At 43.9% G+C, this 19,539-nt stretch overlaps 1 protein-coding gene across 1 annotated transcript in view; it reads right to left on the bottom strand.

The window, feature by feature from the left end:
- The window catches only part of arhgef39 (Rho guanine nucleotide exchange factor (GEF) 39), a 151,430-nt gene that overhangs the window by 60,308 nt on the left and 71,583 nt on the right, over nt 1-19,539 (bottom strand). The window contains exon 6 of the mRNA XM_034163553.1: nt 18,507-18,635. Coding sequence (XP_034019444.1) covers nt 18,507-18,635 — 129 coding nt within the window. The remainder of the gene's footprint in view (nt 1-18,506; nt 18,636-19,539) is intronic.

The raw sequence follows: 19,539 nt of genomic DNA, 5'->3' as shown, positions 1-19,539 counted from the left end.
ACAAAGTAGGCCAGGCTGAAGGGATGAATGAGCCGTGGGTCTGAACGGGAGGTCGGCCCAGGGTGTGGCCGCTGAGGAAACTCATCTCTTCACAGTGACTGGCAGCAGCGTGATGATACCTAATAAGCACGAGGCTGACATTTGGATAGATAAGATGAAAACTCAGCCTGGGTCTGGGGTTTTTGTAATTGGCCCAGCCAGCGCGCTGTGACTGCAGCTGGTCTGAGTGTCCAGAGCGGTGCCTTTGGGGCTTAGAGAGGACATTTTCAGCTCCAGACAAGCCCACGGAGATTAAGAGAAGGGGACAGGCAGGGGTCAAATTGCTTTTAAAATGCCATTAGTCTCAAATGGAAAAACAGTCGAGAGACACGCCACGACTCTCAGGTGCTGGGTGACGATTGGAACAGTCACTGTGATTGTTCTTTTTGATACAATATTCAAACAACGTTATTATTTTTAATCATACAACTTCCTAACAGAATGTTACATTCTGTTAGGAAGTTGTATGATTCTTTTTCAAAGAAAAAGAAGTAATAATTTTATTGTAAATGTGTGTTGTTTCAGCTCATTCCTATCAACTAAAGACATCTGATCTCTCTCCTGGGCCACTGGGGGCACTGTACTACCTCACCGGGCTGCAACCGCTTGGGAATGGCATTTGCGAGGGAATTCGTGCAACAATGGCTGGGCCTCGTTACTCCGTCTGAATTTTGAATAGTTCAAAGTTGGCGAGGCCACAAAGGTCGTCGTGACACACTCAGAGAGCCGCCACAGGTGTCACAATGACTCATAACGTGCAAGAATGGTGACAGAACTTTGTGAGGGTTGACGATGGATGAAACTGCATCAGGAGTGATTGAAGACAAAAATGAGGATCTGACAGTCCTGATGGGAGCCACGCAGGAGCTGCCCTGGGAGCACACCAAAATAGCAGAGATGACAGGAGAGGAAGGGACTTTACAGCCAGGGATGCCACTTCCATCCCTGGCTGATGGAAGTGGGTGAGCTTGACGACTTCTGTCCATGTGATTGGGACTTATATTTAATGTTTTTCTTTTTTTATTGAGGAGCACAATACTGTCTCCTAGCATCAGTCCTGAGCAGAGGAGGACAGAAGAATGGATCCAGCAGGGACACCATACAGCCAGTGGGTAAGTGTGCTGTCCACACTTCTGTTCCTGGTTTTTCCCCTCTGTGGAGCCACAATAAGGTTTTTTAAATTATTATTTGCAGGGCTGTGGCTTACTGGCTACAGTCGGGGGAATTTCCACAGCCTCTTTTCACACAATACCAGCTCACTGCCATCCTGAGCACCTCGTTCACAAACGTGTCATGACTTCAGGTGTGAGCGGTGTTCGACATCCGTAAGAGTGCCGTCTGGCATTTGCACGAAAATCAGCAAGGTCCTTGTACCTTCGAAGGCCACACTCGACATTCACAAGACTGCCACGCACCATTCAAAGGGCACTTACTGTTGTGTGGGCCGCTGAAGAGGAGGTACTGCTGGCCCACCACCACCAGATGGCGCCCTGCTTGAAGTGCGGGCTTCAAGCACGAGAGGGCGTCATAGCAACCGGGAGTGACAGCTGTTACTCATCATCAGCACCAGCTGTCACTCATCCACATCACCACCACCTTAAAGGCCGGACTGCAACTCCACCTCCCCGCCGAGAAATCAGCTACCTTGGAGGTAATATTCTCTGCTGTATTTAACGCTGACTAATAGTCTGAACTTCTTTGCAGCCGTTTTCCTGTGGTGTTGCCTTATCTGTGGGATTGGCGTTTGGTGTGATCAGCGACGGCTTCGCTTCACACCCCAACCAGATAAGTGGTTAGACAGGAGCTGCACGAGTGTGTGACTGGAGGTGGAGGTGCTCCCTCCCAAAAGAACACAGACTGTGGGATTACTGAGTGTGCTTACTCACACTCACCTGTGCTGTTTCTGTTCTCTGCCAGCAGTACCAGGTCTGACAGCTGGAGACGGTGACCACCTGGGGACTCAGGACTTGGCGGCTCCGGTGTTCTTCAGGCCCGTTGGCGGTGAGGGCCGTGTGGGATCCGGCTCGGTTCTGGACGGGCGTCTCCTATCCTCAAGCCTGCCCACACGTCACTCAACGTGTAATTGACTGTAGTTCCAAACTTGTTGTTGTCTGTATTCCGTTGTGCACAATTTACAACATTAAATTGTTACTGTTTGGCTTATCCATTGCCCGTTCTTTTACGCCCCCTGTTGTGGGTCCGTGTTCCTACACTTTCACAACACTTACATGATATGTATACAAACATTTTCGCCGTGAGTCCGTGCGATAATCAGCTGACATTCGGGCGGTGTGCTAACATGTTGTCAGTACCAATTCAGTGTTTGTGAACTGAGTGAACTGAGGCTACAGGTGGAGACTAACAACATCGTCAAGAACAGCTGCATTCTGCTGAACACAGAATCCTGGTGCCAGTCCTCGATTTCGGACTCCGCTATCAAGCTAACAGGCTACACAGTACAGGGCCAGGATAGGACCAGTGACTTCGGGAAGATTAGAGGTGAGGGGTTGTGTCTGTGCGTGAACAACAACTGGTGTACAAACAGCGACTGTGGACAGTCACTACTCCCTGGACTTGGGGTATGTGACTGTTAAATTGTCACACCTCCCCAGAGAGTTTCCCATGGTTCTGATTACTGTCGTTTATATAGCACCAAATTCTAACGCTATAGCACAGCTACCAGACATCTACACCACAGCATTCACACTCAGCCAACCAAGCACCCTGACGACATGCATGTCATCGAGGGGGACTTTAACCACGTGGATATAAAAAAGTGTCCTCAAAATTCCACCAGCACATGAAGTGTGCTACCAGAGGAGCCAACAAATTGGAACATCAAGCAGGGCTAAACCATTACAGCATCTGGGCCAGTCCGATCATGTACCACTCTTTCTAATCCCAGCATACATCCCACTCCCACCACCATAAAGACAGTCAAAACATGGCCAGAGGGAGCCTCTCAACAGCGACAAGAATGTTTCAGGAGGACTGACTGGAGGTGTTCAGTGACGGTGTACTGAGCTCTATCAAACACTGCACAGACACGGTCACTACACCGGGTATACCCCAAACAGAAGCCCTGGATGACCTGTGAGGTTCACAGGCTGCTGAAGGAGAGGAATACAACCTTCAGGTCTGGTGACGCAGTCCTCTACAGCAGAGCCTGCGCCAACCTGAAAAGGGGCATCCAAGAGGCCAAGCTGGACTACAAGAGGAACATTGAGGACCACCTGGAGAGCAACAACAGGCAGGTGTGGTTGAGCATCCAGCACGTCAGTCCTGTGTTGGTGATGTATCACTAGTAGAGGAGCTTAATCACTACATTGCCCGGTTCGAGGTGGAAATGGAGAAGGCACCCGGACCTCTTCCAGAAAGCGAGAACTCCATCTTAAGGGTGGAGGAGCATGTGGTGAGGCACACACTGTAGTCTGTCCACCCATGGAAGGCAGTCGGACCCAACAGCATCTCAGGACATGTGTTGTTGGACTACACAGATCAACTGGCTGCGGTCCTCACTAGGATATTTAACCAGTCTCCGTGCCAGTCCATTCGCCCACCCTGTCTGAAATCCTCCATCATAGTCCCTCTCCCCAAAAAACAGTCCATCGACCTTCTTAATGACTACAGACCCGTGGCATTGACCCCTGTGGTGATTAAGTGCTTCGGGAAGCTCCTCTTATGAAATGTATCACTCCTCATTCGACCCACACCAGTTTTCCTACAGAGCTAATAGGTCTACAGAGGATGCCGTGATCACTGCCCCCCCACGCTGTCTTGTCCCTTCTGGAGCAGCGCAGGAGCTATGGAAAGATGCTCTTCATAGACTTTAGCTCCGCATTTAACACTATCCTTCCCAACAGACTGGTGTCCAAGCTGTCAGACATTGGACTCCCACACTCTATTTGTCTCCGGACTAAGGACTTTCTCACAGAGCACATCCAGAGGGTTAGAGTGGGCTCCCACCTCTCCACAGCCATTAGTTTCAGCACCGGCTCACCACAGGGCTGTGAGCTGAGCCCCCTCCTATCCTCTACACCCTACACACATGACTGCACCCCTGTCCACCACAGCAACACCATCATCAGGTTCACTGCTGACACCACAGTAGTGGGGGCTCATCTCTGGGGAGGATGAGGTGGAGCAACTGGCAGCGCGGTGTCACAACATCAACCTGTTCCCGAACACATGTAAGACTAAGGAGTTCGTTATAGACTTCAGGAAAAAGAAACTCAAAATCCGTTCTCAGGAAGAACATCTCAGAGAAAGTTCTGGTGTCGTTCTATCACTACAATGAGCTCCAGAGGGTCATACGTGCTGCTCAGCAGATACTCGGAGGCCATTTCCTCAAGCTTGAAGGGTGCTGTGAGGTTCCTTCAGGACCCCTCACACCCTGGACATGGGCTGTTTGATCCACACAACAGATCCACAAAGTCAAAGACAAACAGATCAAGAAACCCATCAGCCATTACATCACTAAATGCTGCAAAATAACGTACTACATGCAATAAATCATCACCATGTGTAACATAAGCAAATTTTTTGTCAGATATTTTCTGAATATACAATATTTTTCTGACAAATGTTCGACTGGATGATTGCATCAGTGATCATAGTCTACGTTTTCATTCCTGTTTTTTTTTTAATAGACCCTTTATCTACCTATTTATATATATATTTTTATTTTTACATACTTGCACCGTAGAGACGGAACCATAATTTCATTCTACAATGTCACATTGTTACAATGACAATAAAGATTGTCTGATTCATATGTCACGCCGCCTTCACTTGGATTGGTAGTTGCCATATTCATAAAATAGACTCGGCTTGCCTATTTTGGCCCCGACTAGCTCCCAGACTAGTGACCACTTGTCTCCTCTTGCTGAAAAACATCCACTCTGATTGAAAATGAATGACACTCTGTCACTTGCAGCTAATGTGACCAATGGCTGATGGGGGTCCAGACCATGCTTAACAGCATTGCATACGCCGTCATTGGAGCACCCTCTGCTGGTCAAACTACATAATGACCTCAATGGCCATGTATTGTTTATTTGGTCAAATAAAATTTGCATATCAGCGAAAATAATGCAGATACCGATATGAGCCTATAGTATGGGGCAACTGATGTCTCGTTTTCAATATGTTTGAGAAGTATTGTGCCTTTGGGTCACATGGTATATTACACATTTTAAATTTGTTTATTTACCATTCAGACACAAAAAGTAAATCAGGCTTCTGAATATAAAAAAAAAAATTCTAAAATTATCTTCCTTAAAGTCAAACTCAAAGCAGTTCTCTAGAAACTGATATAAATGAATTAAAATCATAAAAGCCAAGTTGATGGGTTGCATATGTAATGGAACGCTTTGGTATAATACCTGTAAATAATCAGTTTTGATGAAATGAAGTTTTGATGAAGTTTCATGATGAAGTGGTATAGAGGGGGGTTTTCCAGGTTTGCATCTAAGATGTATCTTCTGGCAAACTGGAGCTGAACTTTCAGGTCTTCTTTTTAAGAAAATCCTCCTCTACACCACTTCATCAGGAAGCTGGATAAATGGGGATACAAAATGCAAAAGATGCACTATGCACAATTTCTCCAATGCTTTAAATTCCATCTGCAGGCTTGGACTTTTGATGGATTTCTATATTTTATAGGATTTGACCTAAACAGCCCCAGAGTCAACACAGACTCTCCATACTCAGACAGGAAGCTGGAACTTTGCCCCGACTGTCTTTAGACTTTCAAACTAACATTTCTTTTTCATTAAATTCATCAAACATACATCTCTGATCACAAAGTAGATGAAAATAGTGGAATCTCATCAATTAATTTGAGCCTCCACTAAAGGTCCAACATCAGTACTTATGATACATTTATACACCCAGCAAAGAAAGAGATGGGGAAAGAATCACCCTGTCCCTTCACCTAAACCAGTTGGTGGATTACAGTGGCAGTTGAGACAGTAGTAGCAGACCATGTCACGACAAGCAAGATGGAAAATAATTCTGGTCCAACCTCTTCAAAAAGCTAGGAGAAGTGTGGAAGAGACCGAGTACCAGAGACATCCACTTAGTCACTGTTTACACGCATACAACACAGTTAGACAGGAAGTACCACAAACCAAAAGACTTGGACTGTGATTCTCCATAAACAGCTCTGTTCATTGACCAAAGGCACCACTTGACCTCAGAGGATCCAGAGGCATGGCTGTCACAATCAAGATAAGTCTTGACAAGTTCAACAATTTCTCCATGTGTAGATACATTTCTGGTGGCCAGGTCCAGGAAGTAGGGAAGGGTGATCAGGCCTGAAGTTGATATCATGGTATTTGTCACTTTTTGACTTGTGACTGTATCGTCTCACACATCACTTTCCCCTCCAGGTATTGGGAGGATTACCAGCTCTCCCCTGACCCCACCTTTCAGTCTCCAATTCCTTTTAGCTTGCAGATTGTGTCCACCTGTGTACACCTTCCTCCACATATGTCAACCTGTGCTCCTCCCTTTTCCTAAAGTAGGTGTTCACCACAGCCATTTCCATCCTTTTTGCAAAATCTACTACAGTCTGTCCTTACACATTCCTGTCCTTTATACAGTCCTCAGGAGGCTGAGTACAGGAGTGCAGTGGACAGGTTGGTGGAGTGGTGTGGACTCAACCGCCTGCAGCTCAACGTATCTAAGACGATGAAGCTGGTGGTGCACTTCAGAAGATGGAAGATCCGTCTGAACCCAGTTACCATCAATGGAACTGATGTGGACATTGTGGACTACTACAAGTACCTGCGTGTCCATCACAGAACGCCACAGGAGGTCTTTCCTCCCTGTGGCAATCAGACTGTATAACTCCTCCCCTTTCTGCAGGATGAATACATAATGAACAGAGTTATTCAGTTATTCAGAGTTATGTGAAATATTGACAAACATCTTGTACAAATGTCTTCCAGTCATTTTGCATAAATTTGATGTACTTATTGTTAAAAACGTTCACTCTTTACTGTTTCAGTACTCATGCAAAATAAATGCCTTCAGGATAAATAAAGTTGATCTTGTCTTATATCCACCAATTACCTCCTCATCACCTCTGTTGCCTTCACCAACATGCCCATTGAAGTCTGCTCCTATCACCACTCTTTCATGCTTGGGTTCACTCTCCGCCACCTCATCTAACTCACTCCAGAAATCTTCTTTTTCCTTCAGCTCATAATCTACCTGTGGGGCATATGCACTGATGATATTCATCATCACCCCTTCATCTTCCAACTTCACACTCATCACCCTGTCAGACACTCACTTAACCTCCAACACACTCTGTCCTCACCAACTTGAACCCACCACCTATGTTCCTGCTCTTACTACCCTCCCAACTGGGTCTCTTGCAAACACAGTATGTCCACCTTTCTTCTCCATCATATCAGCCAGCTCTCTGTCTTTACCAGTCATACTGCCAAAATTCAAAGCCTTGACTTTCACTTCCACACTTACAACATTCCTCCTCTCCCAATGAATCCAGATACATTCTCCTCTTCTTTTTTGCCCAGCAGTGGTACAATTTCAGCCAGCAGTCTGTTGGGCAACAGCACCATTGGTGGTCATCATTAACCTGGGCCTCAACCAATTCAGCATGGAAATTCGAGTTGTGTTTTTTGTGGCACATTTTATACCGGATGCTCTTCCTGACACAAGCCTGTGCCATGCCGTGCACTTGGTTAATCATAAGAGTCTCCTCCAGTTATTGTCTGGACCCCCATCACCCCTTGGTCACATTAACTACAAGAAACAGAGATCAAGTGACTAGTTGTCAGTCTTTTTCAGTCAGAGCGGGTGTTTTATAGACAAGACAAGAGACAAGTGGTTGCCATGTTACCAGCTAGGTGGGGCCAAAAGAGATGAGAACTCTATGCAAATGCTGAGCAATGTCACATGGTGACTGCTAATCCGAGTGAAGGCAGGGTGATGACACCATGACTTACGTTGGTTGGTTGTTGGAGACATTTATAGTAATTCTGAATAAATTTCATGTTTAAACTGTAAAACATAAAGCCTTAGTTACATTTTTTTGTCATAAGGGTTTGATCATGAAATGTTAGTAATCAATGTCATTTTTAATGTCCATATCAGAAGATATATCTGCACTGTAAATTTTTGAGTTCCTAACCCGGGTATCTTATCGACCCCCCAAAACGATTTATTTACTAATTAAATAGGACCTTCACGCAGGGGTGGTGCCCAAGTGGTTAATGCACTTGGTTTCAGTGCAGAAGGTTCCGGGTTCAAATCCCACCCCTGCCACATTTCTCCATGTAATGTGGAGTTGCGTCAGGAAGGGCATCCGACGTAAAACCTGTGCCAATTAAACATGCAGATCCACCTTGGATTTGCTGTGGCGACCCCGAGTGCAAACAAGGGAGCAGCCAAAGGGACTTACAATAGAACCTTCACAGAAATTAAACCACCCAACAAAACAAACTCACTCACTCATCTTCAACCGCTTACTCCAATTAAGGGAACGGGGGCTGAAGCCTATCCCAGCAATTGTCCACAGGTGTGTGCATGTGAGGTGGGGTTCACCCTGGACAGAACGCCAGTCTGTCACAGGGCCACAAACAAACACATTCACATGCGCACACCTGTGGACAATTCAAATTTTAAAGTATCTAGTCCACCTAACCTGTGTGTCTTTGGATGTGGGAGGAAGCCGGAGCACCCTGAGAGAAGCCCCACAAACACAGGGAGAACACACAGAATCGAACCCATGACCTTCTCGCTGTGAGGCAACAGTGCTAACCACTAAGCTATTGTGCTGCCCACAAAAGAAACTCCAATAATAAATAATAATAATAACAATAAACAACAACAATAACAAGAGCGATCAGAGATTTCTGAAGTCCACCAATCCAGATCCAGATCACCTCCAAAAGTCTTTCTGTGGTGCAAATTTGGTGAGAATCTGTGAAGTAGCTTTGAAGAAATCCTTCAAAGCCAATATAAAGGGAAATCTTGATCCAGAATCAAGATTTCCCTTTATAGATTTCAGATCAGATTTAGCGTAAATTTGGTAAGATTGTAATTCACGTCGGCAGTAATGACACTCGGTTACGCCAATCGGAGGTCACTAAAATTAACATTGAATCGGTGTGTAACTTTGCAAAAACAATGTCGGACTCTGTAGTTTTCTCTGGGCCCCTCCCCAATCAGACCGGGAGTGACATGTTTAGCCGCATGTTCTCCTTGAATTGCTGGCTGTCTGAGTGGTGTCCAAAAAATGAGGTGGGCTTCATTGATAATTGGCAAAGCTTCTGGGGAAAACCTGGTCTTGTTAGGAGAGATGGCATCCATCCCACTTTAGAGGGAGCAGCTCTCATTTCTAGAAATCTGGCCAATTTTTTGGGATCCTCCAAACTGTGACTGTCTAGCGTTGGGACCAGGAAGGAGAGCTGTGGTCTTATACACCTCTCTGCAGCTTCTCTCCCCCTGCCATCCCCCTATTACCCCATCCCCGTAGAGACGGTGCCTGCTCCCAGACCACCAATAACTAGCAAAAATCTATTTAAGCATAAAAATTCAAAAAGAAAAAATAATATAGCACCTTCAATTGCACCACAGACTAAAACAGTTAAATGTGGTCTATTAAACATTAGGTCTCTTTCTTCTAAGTCCCTGTTGGTAAATGATATAATAATTGATCAACGTATTGATTTATTCTGCCTAACAGAAACTTGGTTACAGCAGGATGAATATGTTAGTTTAAATGAGTCAACACCCCCGAGTCACACTAACTGTCAGAATGCTCGTAGCACGGGCCGGGGCGGAGGATTAGCAGCAATCTTCCATTCCAGCTTATTAATTAATCAAAAACCTAGACAGAGCTTTAATTCATTTGAAAGCTTGTATCTTAGTCTTGTCCATCCAAATTGGAAGTCCCAAAAACCAGTTTTATTTGTTATTATCTATCGTCCACCTGGTCGTTACTGTGAGTTTCTCTGTGAATTTTCAGACCTTTTGTCTGACTTAGTGCTTAGCTCAGATAAGATAATTATAGTGGGCAATTTTAACATCCACACAGATGCTGAGAATGACAGCCTCAACACTGCATTTAATCTATTATTAGACTCTATCGGCTTTGCTCAAAAAGTAAATGAGTCCACCCACCACTTTAATCATATTTTAGATCTTGTTCTGACTTATGGTATGGAAATAGAAGACTTAACAGTATTCCCTGAAAACTCCCTTTTGTCTGATCATTTTTTAATAACATTTACATTTACCCTGATGGACTACCCTGCAGTGGGGAATAAGTTTCATTACACTAGAAGTCTTTCAGAAAGCGCTGTAACTAGGTTTAAGGATATGATTCCTTCTTTATGTTCTCTAATGTCATATACCAACACAGAGCAGAGTAGCTACCTAAACTCTGTAAGGGAGTTAGAGTATCTTGTCAATAGTTTTACATCCTCATTGAAGACAACTTTGGATGCTGTAGCTCCTCTGAAAAAGAGAGCTTTAAATCAGAAGTGTCTGACTCCGTGGTATAACTCACAAACTCGTAGCTTAAAGCAGATAACCCGTAAGTTGGAGAGGAAATGGCGTCTCACTAATTTAGAAGATCTTCACTTAGCCTGGAAAAAGAGTTTGTTGCTCTATAAGAAAGCCCTTCGTGAAGCTAGGACATCTTTCTACTCATCACTAATTGAAGAAAATAAGAACAACCCCAGGTTTCTTTTCAGCACTGTAGCCAGGCTGACAAAGAGTCAGAGCTCTATTGAGCTGAGTATTCCATTAACTTTAACTAGTAATGACTTCATGACTTTCTTTGCTAACAAAATTTTGACTATTAGAGAAAAAATTACTCATAACCATCCCAAAGATGTATCGTTATCTTTGGCTGCTTTCAGTGATGCCGGTATTTGGTTAGACTCTTTCTCTCCGATTGTTCTGTCTGAGTTATTTTCATTAGTTACTTCATCCAAACCATCAACATGCTTATTAGACCCCATTCCTGCCAGGCTGCTCAAGGAAGCCCTGTAAGGTGGCAGTAATTAAACCATTACTTAAAAAGCCATCACTTGACCCAGCTATCTTAGCTAATTATAGGCCAATCTCCAACCTTCCTTTTCTCTCAAAGATTCTTGAGAGGGTAGTTGTAAAACAGCTAACTGATCACCTGCAGAGGAATGGTCTATTTGAAGAGTTTCAGTCAGGTTTTAGAATTCATCATAGTACAGAAACAGCATTAGTGAAGGTTACAAATGATCTTCTTATGGCTTCGGACAGTGGACTTATCTCTGTGCTTGTTCTGTTGGACCTCAGTGCTGCTTTTGATACTGTTGACCATAAAATTTTATTACAGAGATTAGAGCATGTCATAGGTATTAAAGGCATTGCGCTGCGGTGGTTTGAATCATATTTGTCTAATAGATTACAGTTTGTTCATGTAAATGGGGAATCTTCTTCACAGACTAAAGTTAATTATGGAGTTCCACAAGGTTCTGTGCTAGGACCAATTTTATTCACTTTATACATGCTTCCCTTGGGCAGTATTATTAGACGGTATTGCTTAAATTTTCATTGTTACGCAGATGATACCCAGCTTTATCTATCCATGAAGCCAGAGGATACGCACCAATTAGCTAAACTGCAGGATTGTCTTACAGACATAAAGACATGGATGACCTCTAATTTCCTGCTTTTAAACTCAGATAAAACTGAAGTTATTGTACTTGGCCCCACAAATCTTAGAAGCATGGTGTCTAACCAGATCGTTACTCTGGATGGCATTTCCCTGATCTCTAGTAATACTGTGAGAAATCTTGGAGTTATTTTTGATCAGGATATGTCATTCAAAGCGCATATTAAACAAATATGTAGGACTGCCTTTTTGCATTTACGCAATATCTCTAAAATCAGAAAGGTCTTGTCTCAGAGTGATGCTGAAAAACTAATTCATGCATTTGTTTCCTCTAGGCTGGACTATTGTAATTCATTATTATCAGGTTGTCCTAAAAGTTCCCTAAAAAGCCTTCAGTTGGTTCAGAATGCTGCAGCTAGAGTACTGACGGGGACTAGCAGGAGAGAGCATATCTCACCCGTGTTGGCCTCCCTTCATTGGCTTCCTGTTAATGCTAGAATAGAATTTAAAATTCTTCTTCTTACTTATAAGGTTTTGAATAATCAGGTCCCATCTTATCTTAGGGACCTCATAGTACCATATTACCCCATTAGAGCGCTTCGCTCTCAGACTGCGGGCTTACTTGTAGTTCCTAGGGTTTGTAAGAGTAGAATGGGAGGCAGAGCCTTCAGCTTTCAGGCTCCTCTCCTGTGGAACCAGCTCCCAATTCAGATCAGGGAGACAGATACCCTCTCTACTTTTAAGATTAGGCTTAAAACTTTCCTTTTCGCTAAGGCTTATAGTTAGGGCTGGATCGGGTGACCCTGGACCATCCCTTGGTTATGTTGCTTTAGACGTAGACTGTGTTTCATAATTATTGTATGGCCTTGCCTTGCAATGTGGAGCGCCTTGGGGCAACTGTTTGTTGTGATTTGGCGCTATACAAGAAAAAAGTTGATTGATTGATTGATCCGGATCGCCTCAAAAATTTGGTGGAGTCTTCCATGCCCTAATATCTACCTGTGGTGAAAATGTGGGGAGAATCCATGAAGTAGTTTTGACACAATCCTTCAAAGCCTATACAAAGTGAATCTTGATCCAGAATCTGGCTCCAGATCACCTCCATGACCTAATATCTCTCCGTGGTGAAAATTTGATGAGAATCTGTTGGGCAGAATATTCCATGATGCTTGTCCTCAGACCAACTTGATGATACATACCTGATAAAACTGAAGGTCTACATGTCTCCGTTTGGGGCAGGCAGGTGTCATGAACTATTTTGTTCTGTGCTAATGCTGACACAAACATCCATCACAAGGTCCTGAACACTGTTGTATGGCTGGGGGTGCCTGGCTGCTTTTTGTTTCTTTCTTCTGTTTCTGTCTTTTGTTTTTCCTTCCAGGTGGCACGCGTTTAGGACTGAGTGGCTGTGTGGCTGAGTTATCAGGACCTCACCCTGATCACCTGAGGCTGATCATGTGCAGCTCGTCAGGACTCACAGCTGTGGTGCATCTACACGGATTGGAGCATGGTGGCATTTAAGTCTGGAGTACACAGTGTGTATTTGCCAGAGACTCGACCTTGTGACCAGACGGGTGAGATCGTCGTCTTGAGAGCCATCTCATCATTATGGATGCAGAGAACGTCCAGGTTTGATGCCATGGTCTGTGAAAGAGGAGGGGGTGAGGTCTCACGCTCGTCAGCACACTTCCTGAGGTACGTTAGGTTTTGTGACTAACATTAGTACAGTCAGTAAATGTGGTGTCCCTCACACCTTATTATATTGAGCTGTTATGTTAGTCGTTTAATCAGCTTCCACTGCAGTTTGAGTATGTGAACAGGGTGTTCCATGCCTGCAGGGTGGGAAGCTGATTAGTAACTAAGCCAGGAAGTGTTTGCTGTTTATGTACACCTTTGAGTGGTCTCTCTGTGTGTGGAGTGTGGACTCACATGATGGTTTCTTCTTTCACAGACTCGGTTTGTCGCGGCCACCTGGGGGGTGTCGGCGGGGTCCTTGGGTCCGAACTGTTTCTGGCTCTGAACCGTTTGTGCAGCTGGGAGCGCACCGTATTATCACCTCGCAGACCGCGCACTTATTTGTTTGTTCTTTTCCACATCACTGTTATGTCATTAAATTTTGTTATGCTTTGTACCGTGCTCTGCTTATTTCATACTGGGTCCTTCAAACGCTGGTTGGTTCTCCGTCCTGCGTCCAACACATAACAGAACACATACTGTTCAGATGAACAACATAAACATGTCATGCACACGTAAGGACAAATGCAGCACTTTTTCACCCAATCACATAGCTCCACTGATCCACCCAGCAGGGAAGGCCCACCCACTTGGAGGTTGGCCAAGTGCAGGCTTAAAATGCAGGGGAGCCCAGGGGTCGGGGCTCTTCTTAGCAGCAGTGCATGTGACATCTGTTTTCAAGATCCCAGCGCTGTGATGGTGACTCACTTGTTCAATGTGGGCATCTCTTTAATACAGCATCTGGTTTTCTAAGTCCATCTCCTGTCAATATTTGAGTCTTAAGTTCGCTTACCACATAAAATTACCGCGGTGGGGATCTCAGGCAGAAATCTGTGAAGTCGTTTTAACCTAACCAGTCAAAGCCTATATCAAGTGAAACTTGATCCAGAATCCGGATCCAGATCAGCTCCAAAATTTAATGGGGTCTTCCATGGCCTAATGTCGATCTGTGTTGAAAACCTTGTCAAAATCCGTGAAGTAGTATTGACGTAATCCTGCTAACAGATAGACAGACAGACAAATAAATAATCAATCAATCAATCAATTTTTTTTATATAGCGCCAAATCACAACAAACAGTTGCCCCAAGGCGCTTTATATTGTAAGGCAAGGCCATACAATAATTATGTAAAACCCCAACGGTCAAAACGACCCCCTGTGAGCAAGCACTTGGCTACAGTGGGAAAGAAAAACTCCCTTTTAACAGGAAGAAACCTCTAGCAGAACCAGGCTCAGGGAGGGGCAGTCTTCTGCTGGGACTGGTTGGGGCTGAGGGAGAGAACCAGGAAAAAGACATGCTGTGGAGGGGAGCAGAGATCGATCACTAATGATTAAATGCAGAGTGGTGCATACAGAGCAAAAAGAGAAAGAAACAGTGCATCATCGGAACCCCCCAGCAGTCTACGTCTATAGCAGCATAACTAAGGGATGGTTCAGGGTCACCCGATCCAGCCCTAACTATAAGCTTTAGCAAAAAGGAAAGTTTTAAGCCTAATCTTAAAAGTAGAGAGGATGTCTGTCTCCCTGATCTGAATTGGGAGCTGGTTCCACAGGAGAGGAGCCTGAAAGCTGAAGGCTCTGCCTCCCATTCTACTCTTACAAACCCTAGGAACTACAAGTAAGCCTGCAGTCTGAGAGCGAAGCGCTCTATTGGGGTGATATGGTACTACGAGGTCCCTAAGATAAGATGGGACCTGATTATTCAAAACCTTATAAGTAAGAAGAAGAATTTTAAATTCTATTCTAGAATTAACAGGAAGCCAATGAAGAGAGGCCAATATGGGTGAGATATGCTCTCTCCTTCTAGTCCCCGTCAGTACTCTAGCTGCAGCATTTTGAATTAACTGAAGGCTTTTTAGGGAACTTTTAGGACAACCTGATAATAATGAATTACAATAGTCCAGCCTAGAGGAAATAAATGCATGAATTAGTTTTTCAGCATCACTCTGAGACAAGACCTTTCTGATTTTAGAGATATTGCGTAAATGCAAAAAAGCAGTCCTACATATTTGTTTAATATGCGCTTTGAATGACATATCCTGATCAAAAATGACTCCAAGATTTCTCACAGTATTACTAGAGGTCAGGGCAATGCCATCCAGAGTAAGGATCTGGTTAGACACCATGTTTCTAAGATTTGTGGGGCCAAGTACAATAACTTCAGTTTTATCTGAGTTTAAAAGCAGGAAATTAGAGGTCATCCATGTCTTTATGTCTGTAAGACAATCCTGCAGTTTAGCTAATTGGTGTGTGTCCTCTGGCTTCATGGATAGATAAAGCTGGGTATCATCTGCGTAACAATGAAAATTTAAGCAATACCGTCTAATAATACTAAAAAGGGAAGCATGTATAAAGTGAATAAAATTGGTCCTAGCACAGAACCTTGTGGAACTCCATAATTAACCCTAGTCTGTGAAGAAGATTCCCCATGTACATGAACAAATTGTAATCTATTAGACAAATATGATTCAAACCACCGCAGCGCAGTGCTTTTAATACCTATGGCATGCTCTAATCTCTGTAATAAAATTTTATGGTCAACAGTATCAAAAGCAGCACTGAGGTCTAACAGAACAAGTACAGAGATAAGTCCACTGTCCGAGGCCATAAGAAGATCATTTGTAACCTTCACTAATGCTGTTTCTGTACTATGATGAATTCTAAAACCTGACTGAAACTCTTCAAATAGACCATTCCTCTGCAGATGATCAGTTAGCTGTTTTACAACTACCCTTTCAAGAATTTTTGAGAGAAAAGGAAGGTTGGAGATTGGCCTATAATTAGCTAAGATAGCTGGGTCAAGTGATGGCTTTTTAAGTAATGGTTTAATTACTGCCACCTTAAAAGCCTGTGGTACATAGCCAACTAACAAAGATAGATTGATCATATTTAAGATCGAAGCATTAAATAATGGTAGGGCTTCCTTGAGCAGCCTGGTAGGAATGGGGTCTAATAAACATGTTGATGGTTTGGATGAAGTAACTAATGAAAATAACTCAGACAGAACAATCGGAGAGAAAGAGTCTAACCAAATACCGGCATCACTGAAAGCAGCCAAAGATAACGATACGTCTTTGGGATGGTTATGAGTAATTTTTTCTCTAATAGTTAAAATTTTGTTAGCAAAGAAAGTCATGAAGTCATTACTAGTTAAAGTTAATGGAATACTCAGCTCAATAGAGCTCTGACTCTTTGTCAGCCTGGCTACAGTGCTGAAAAGAAATCTGGGGTTGTTCTTATTTTCTTCAATTAGTGATGAGTAGAAAGATGTCCTAGCTTTACGGAGGGCTTTTTTATAGAGCAACAGACTCTTTTTCCAGGCTAAGTGAAGATCATCTAAATTAGTGAGACGCCATTTCCTCTCCAATTTACGGGTTATCTGCTTTAAGCTACGAGTTTGTGAGTTATACCATGGAGTCAGGCACTTCTGATTTAAAGCTCTCTTTTTCAGAGGAGCTACAGCATCCAAAGTTGTCTTCAATGAGGATGTAAAACTATTGACGAGATACTCTATCTCACTTACAGAGTTTAGGTAGCTACTCTGCACTGTGTTGGTATATGGCATTAGAGAACATAAAGAAGGAATCATATCCTTAAACCTAGTTACAGCGCTTTCTGAAAGACTTCTAGTGTAATGAAACTTATTCCCCACTGCTGGGTAGTCGATCAGAGTAAATGTAAATGTTATTAAGAAATGATCAGACAGCAGGGAGTTTTCAGGGAATACTGTTAAGTCTTCTATTTCCATACCATAAGTCAGAACAAGATCTAAGATATGATTAAAATGGTGGGTGGACTCATTTACTTTTTGAGCAAAGCCAATAGAGTCTAATAATAGATTAAATGCAGTGTTGAGGCTGTCATTCTCAGCATCTGTGTGGATGTTATAAACGCAGATTATATTATTACATCCTTGGTGGACGTAATAACACTACGCTAAAACAATCCACAAACATCCCAAATCAAAGAGCTGATAAAATGACTTGCAGTCGAGAAAATGCAGTAATTCTTATTAAGAAGAAAACAAAAATAACAAAACACAATTTACATCATTGTGCACAAAGTCCATGAAGACAAATGTGGAAAAGTCCGATGTCAGAGATAATAGAAAATATGAGATCTCATTATTTGAAAGTGAAGGAGACAGACAGAAATGTGCCGCCTCCCCGGGAACAGGCTGGCTGTCTGCTGTATCGATGTCCCATTGATTCAGCCTTTGTGGCTCACAATCGCCCTCCTCATCTCCTACCGAGCTACTTAATATGTTTGAGAGGCTCTGACGCCTCTCATCTGTAAAAGGCAGAGCTTTTCTTTTACCAACATGAGACATGCTGTTGGTGGGAGGAAGGAGAGCGGGTCGGCATGGGGTTGCGGGGCGGGGTGGTGCCGCTGCTGCTCTGAAGTCTGCCTGGAGGGACTGGAGCTTTATTGGCTGGAAGGGAAGCTGACAGAGTTGTGAAGGCCTGAGAACTTGGATGAGAGGAAGCTTTTGAAACTTCCCACATCGGCATTAGAGAGATAAGCTGCTATTCAGAGCTCGCACCCAACCTACATCCACACATCCGCAAACACGCACATAAAAGACGGCCGCATAGCCGAGCCGGCAAACAAACACCGCCGAGGCTTTGTGCGTCCGCACGTAGCCGGCAAACACACACAAACACTCGGGCTTCCTTTTTCTCTGCTGGTCCGAGAGATGAGGCTGGGCTCTAATTGGTCCTGGGGGAGATTGGCAGGCCGAGCAGAGCAACGAGGAGGCCGGACTCTCCAGAGAGCGCCAACAGGAGGGAGAGTGGCCACCGCTCCACAAGTACACAGGGAAGGAGAACGGGAGAGGAGGAATAAACGAGAGAGGGAAGGATAAAGTGGGAAAGTCAGAGGTAACACTTATTATTCAGGGGCCAGTTTGATGTGCAAAACTCCTGCAGGAAGTCCGATGCCTTCCATCGATTAAACGCAATCCAGGCGAGCGCCTTCAGAATAAAACCCTTCTCCGTGGCTAACTCATTTCCCATCACTGTACCTGCACCTCCTTCTCACCACGTCCCAAAGGGTAGACAGCGAAACATGCAAAAATATATCTGATCAGAGGTCCGAACCTGCAGCCAACACCTTCGTTTTTCGCCCTTTCAGCAGTTTCTGCACCCGGCAAAGCTGCAGGTGGTTGTCATGGCACCGGGTGTTGTCCAGGATATGCTGGGACACATCGCAAACTGCTGACATCGCTCCTAAAACAAAGAGATAAAAACATGCATTTTACTCAAAGTCCAACCGTTACCACCTACAGTTAAATTACTACAGAGGACCCCGACCCAGATCAGGAACATTAAAGACGTAAACTTACTGAACAGTTACCGAGTTTCATTCAATTTGGTTTCAGGCTGGTCTTTGTGCATTTGGCAGTTTGTTAGTGAACTATTGTGTGTTCTGGAGTACAAGTCACAGTTTTGTTTTGGTTTACTAGCTTTGAAGTCCTGCAGCATAAACTCTGGAGCAACTTATAACCAGTGAGTATTTCTGGAAGTCATTTATAAGAAGTAAGTTGCCCACAAGGCCAGGGACACAACTGTAAGTTGATTTTTAGCTGTCCACCTTATTGTTGCCAAGAGTTAACTTCTCTTAAAATGAACAAACAGTCGAGACGTTGCTGCACATTTGAGCAGCTTTTGTCGCCATCTAACAGGCAATGTGAGCATTTCAGGGATTCTGTGCATTTCCTATTTGAAACCCAAGATTCAGTAAAAAAATAAAATAAAATTATATATAAATACCATAAATGCATGATTTTTTGGCAGGCAGATCTTTGACCTCCCAGTATTAATGTTTAAAAATTTAGTTTTTGAGCATTTTAGTTTCTCAAGTTTTAGGATGCAGAAAGTCTGGCTGCACAGACCGATAGAAGGATCAACAGAAGGACAACAATTTCTCTTGACAAACACAATTTACACTTCCTTTTCTGGATGATGGAGGCCATTGTGCTCATTGGCACCTTCAAAGCAGCAGAAATGTTTCTGTAGCCTTCCCCAGATTTGTGCATCGACACCATTCCAAAAGAGGTCTTCCAGAAATGCTTCCATCAGTGGCAGAACTGCTGGGGGAAGTCCCAAGGAGACTACTGCTGATCTGGTGGAA

Source organism: Thalassophryne amazonica, chromosome 22 (genome assembly GCF_902500255.1).
Source record: "Thalassophryne amazonica chromosome 22, fThaAma1.1, whole genome shotgun sequence".
Classification (NCBI taxonomy): domain Eukaryota; kingdom Metazoa; phylum Chordata; class Actinopteri; order Batrachoidiformes; family Batrachoididae; genus Thalassophryne; species Thalassophryne amazonica.
The sequence above is the reverse complement of the archived record's forward strand: the minus strand, read 5'-3'. Positions and strand labels throughout refer to the sequence as shown.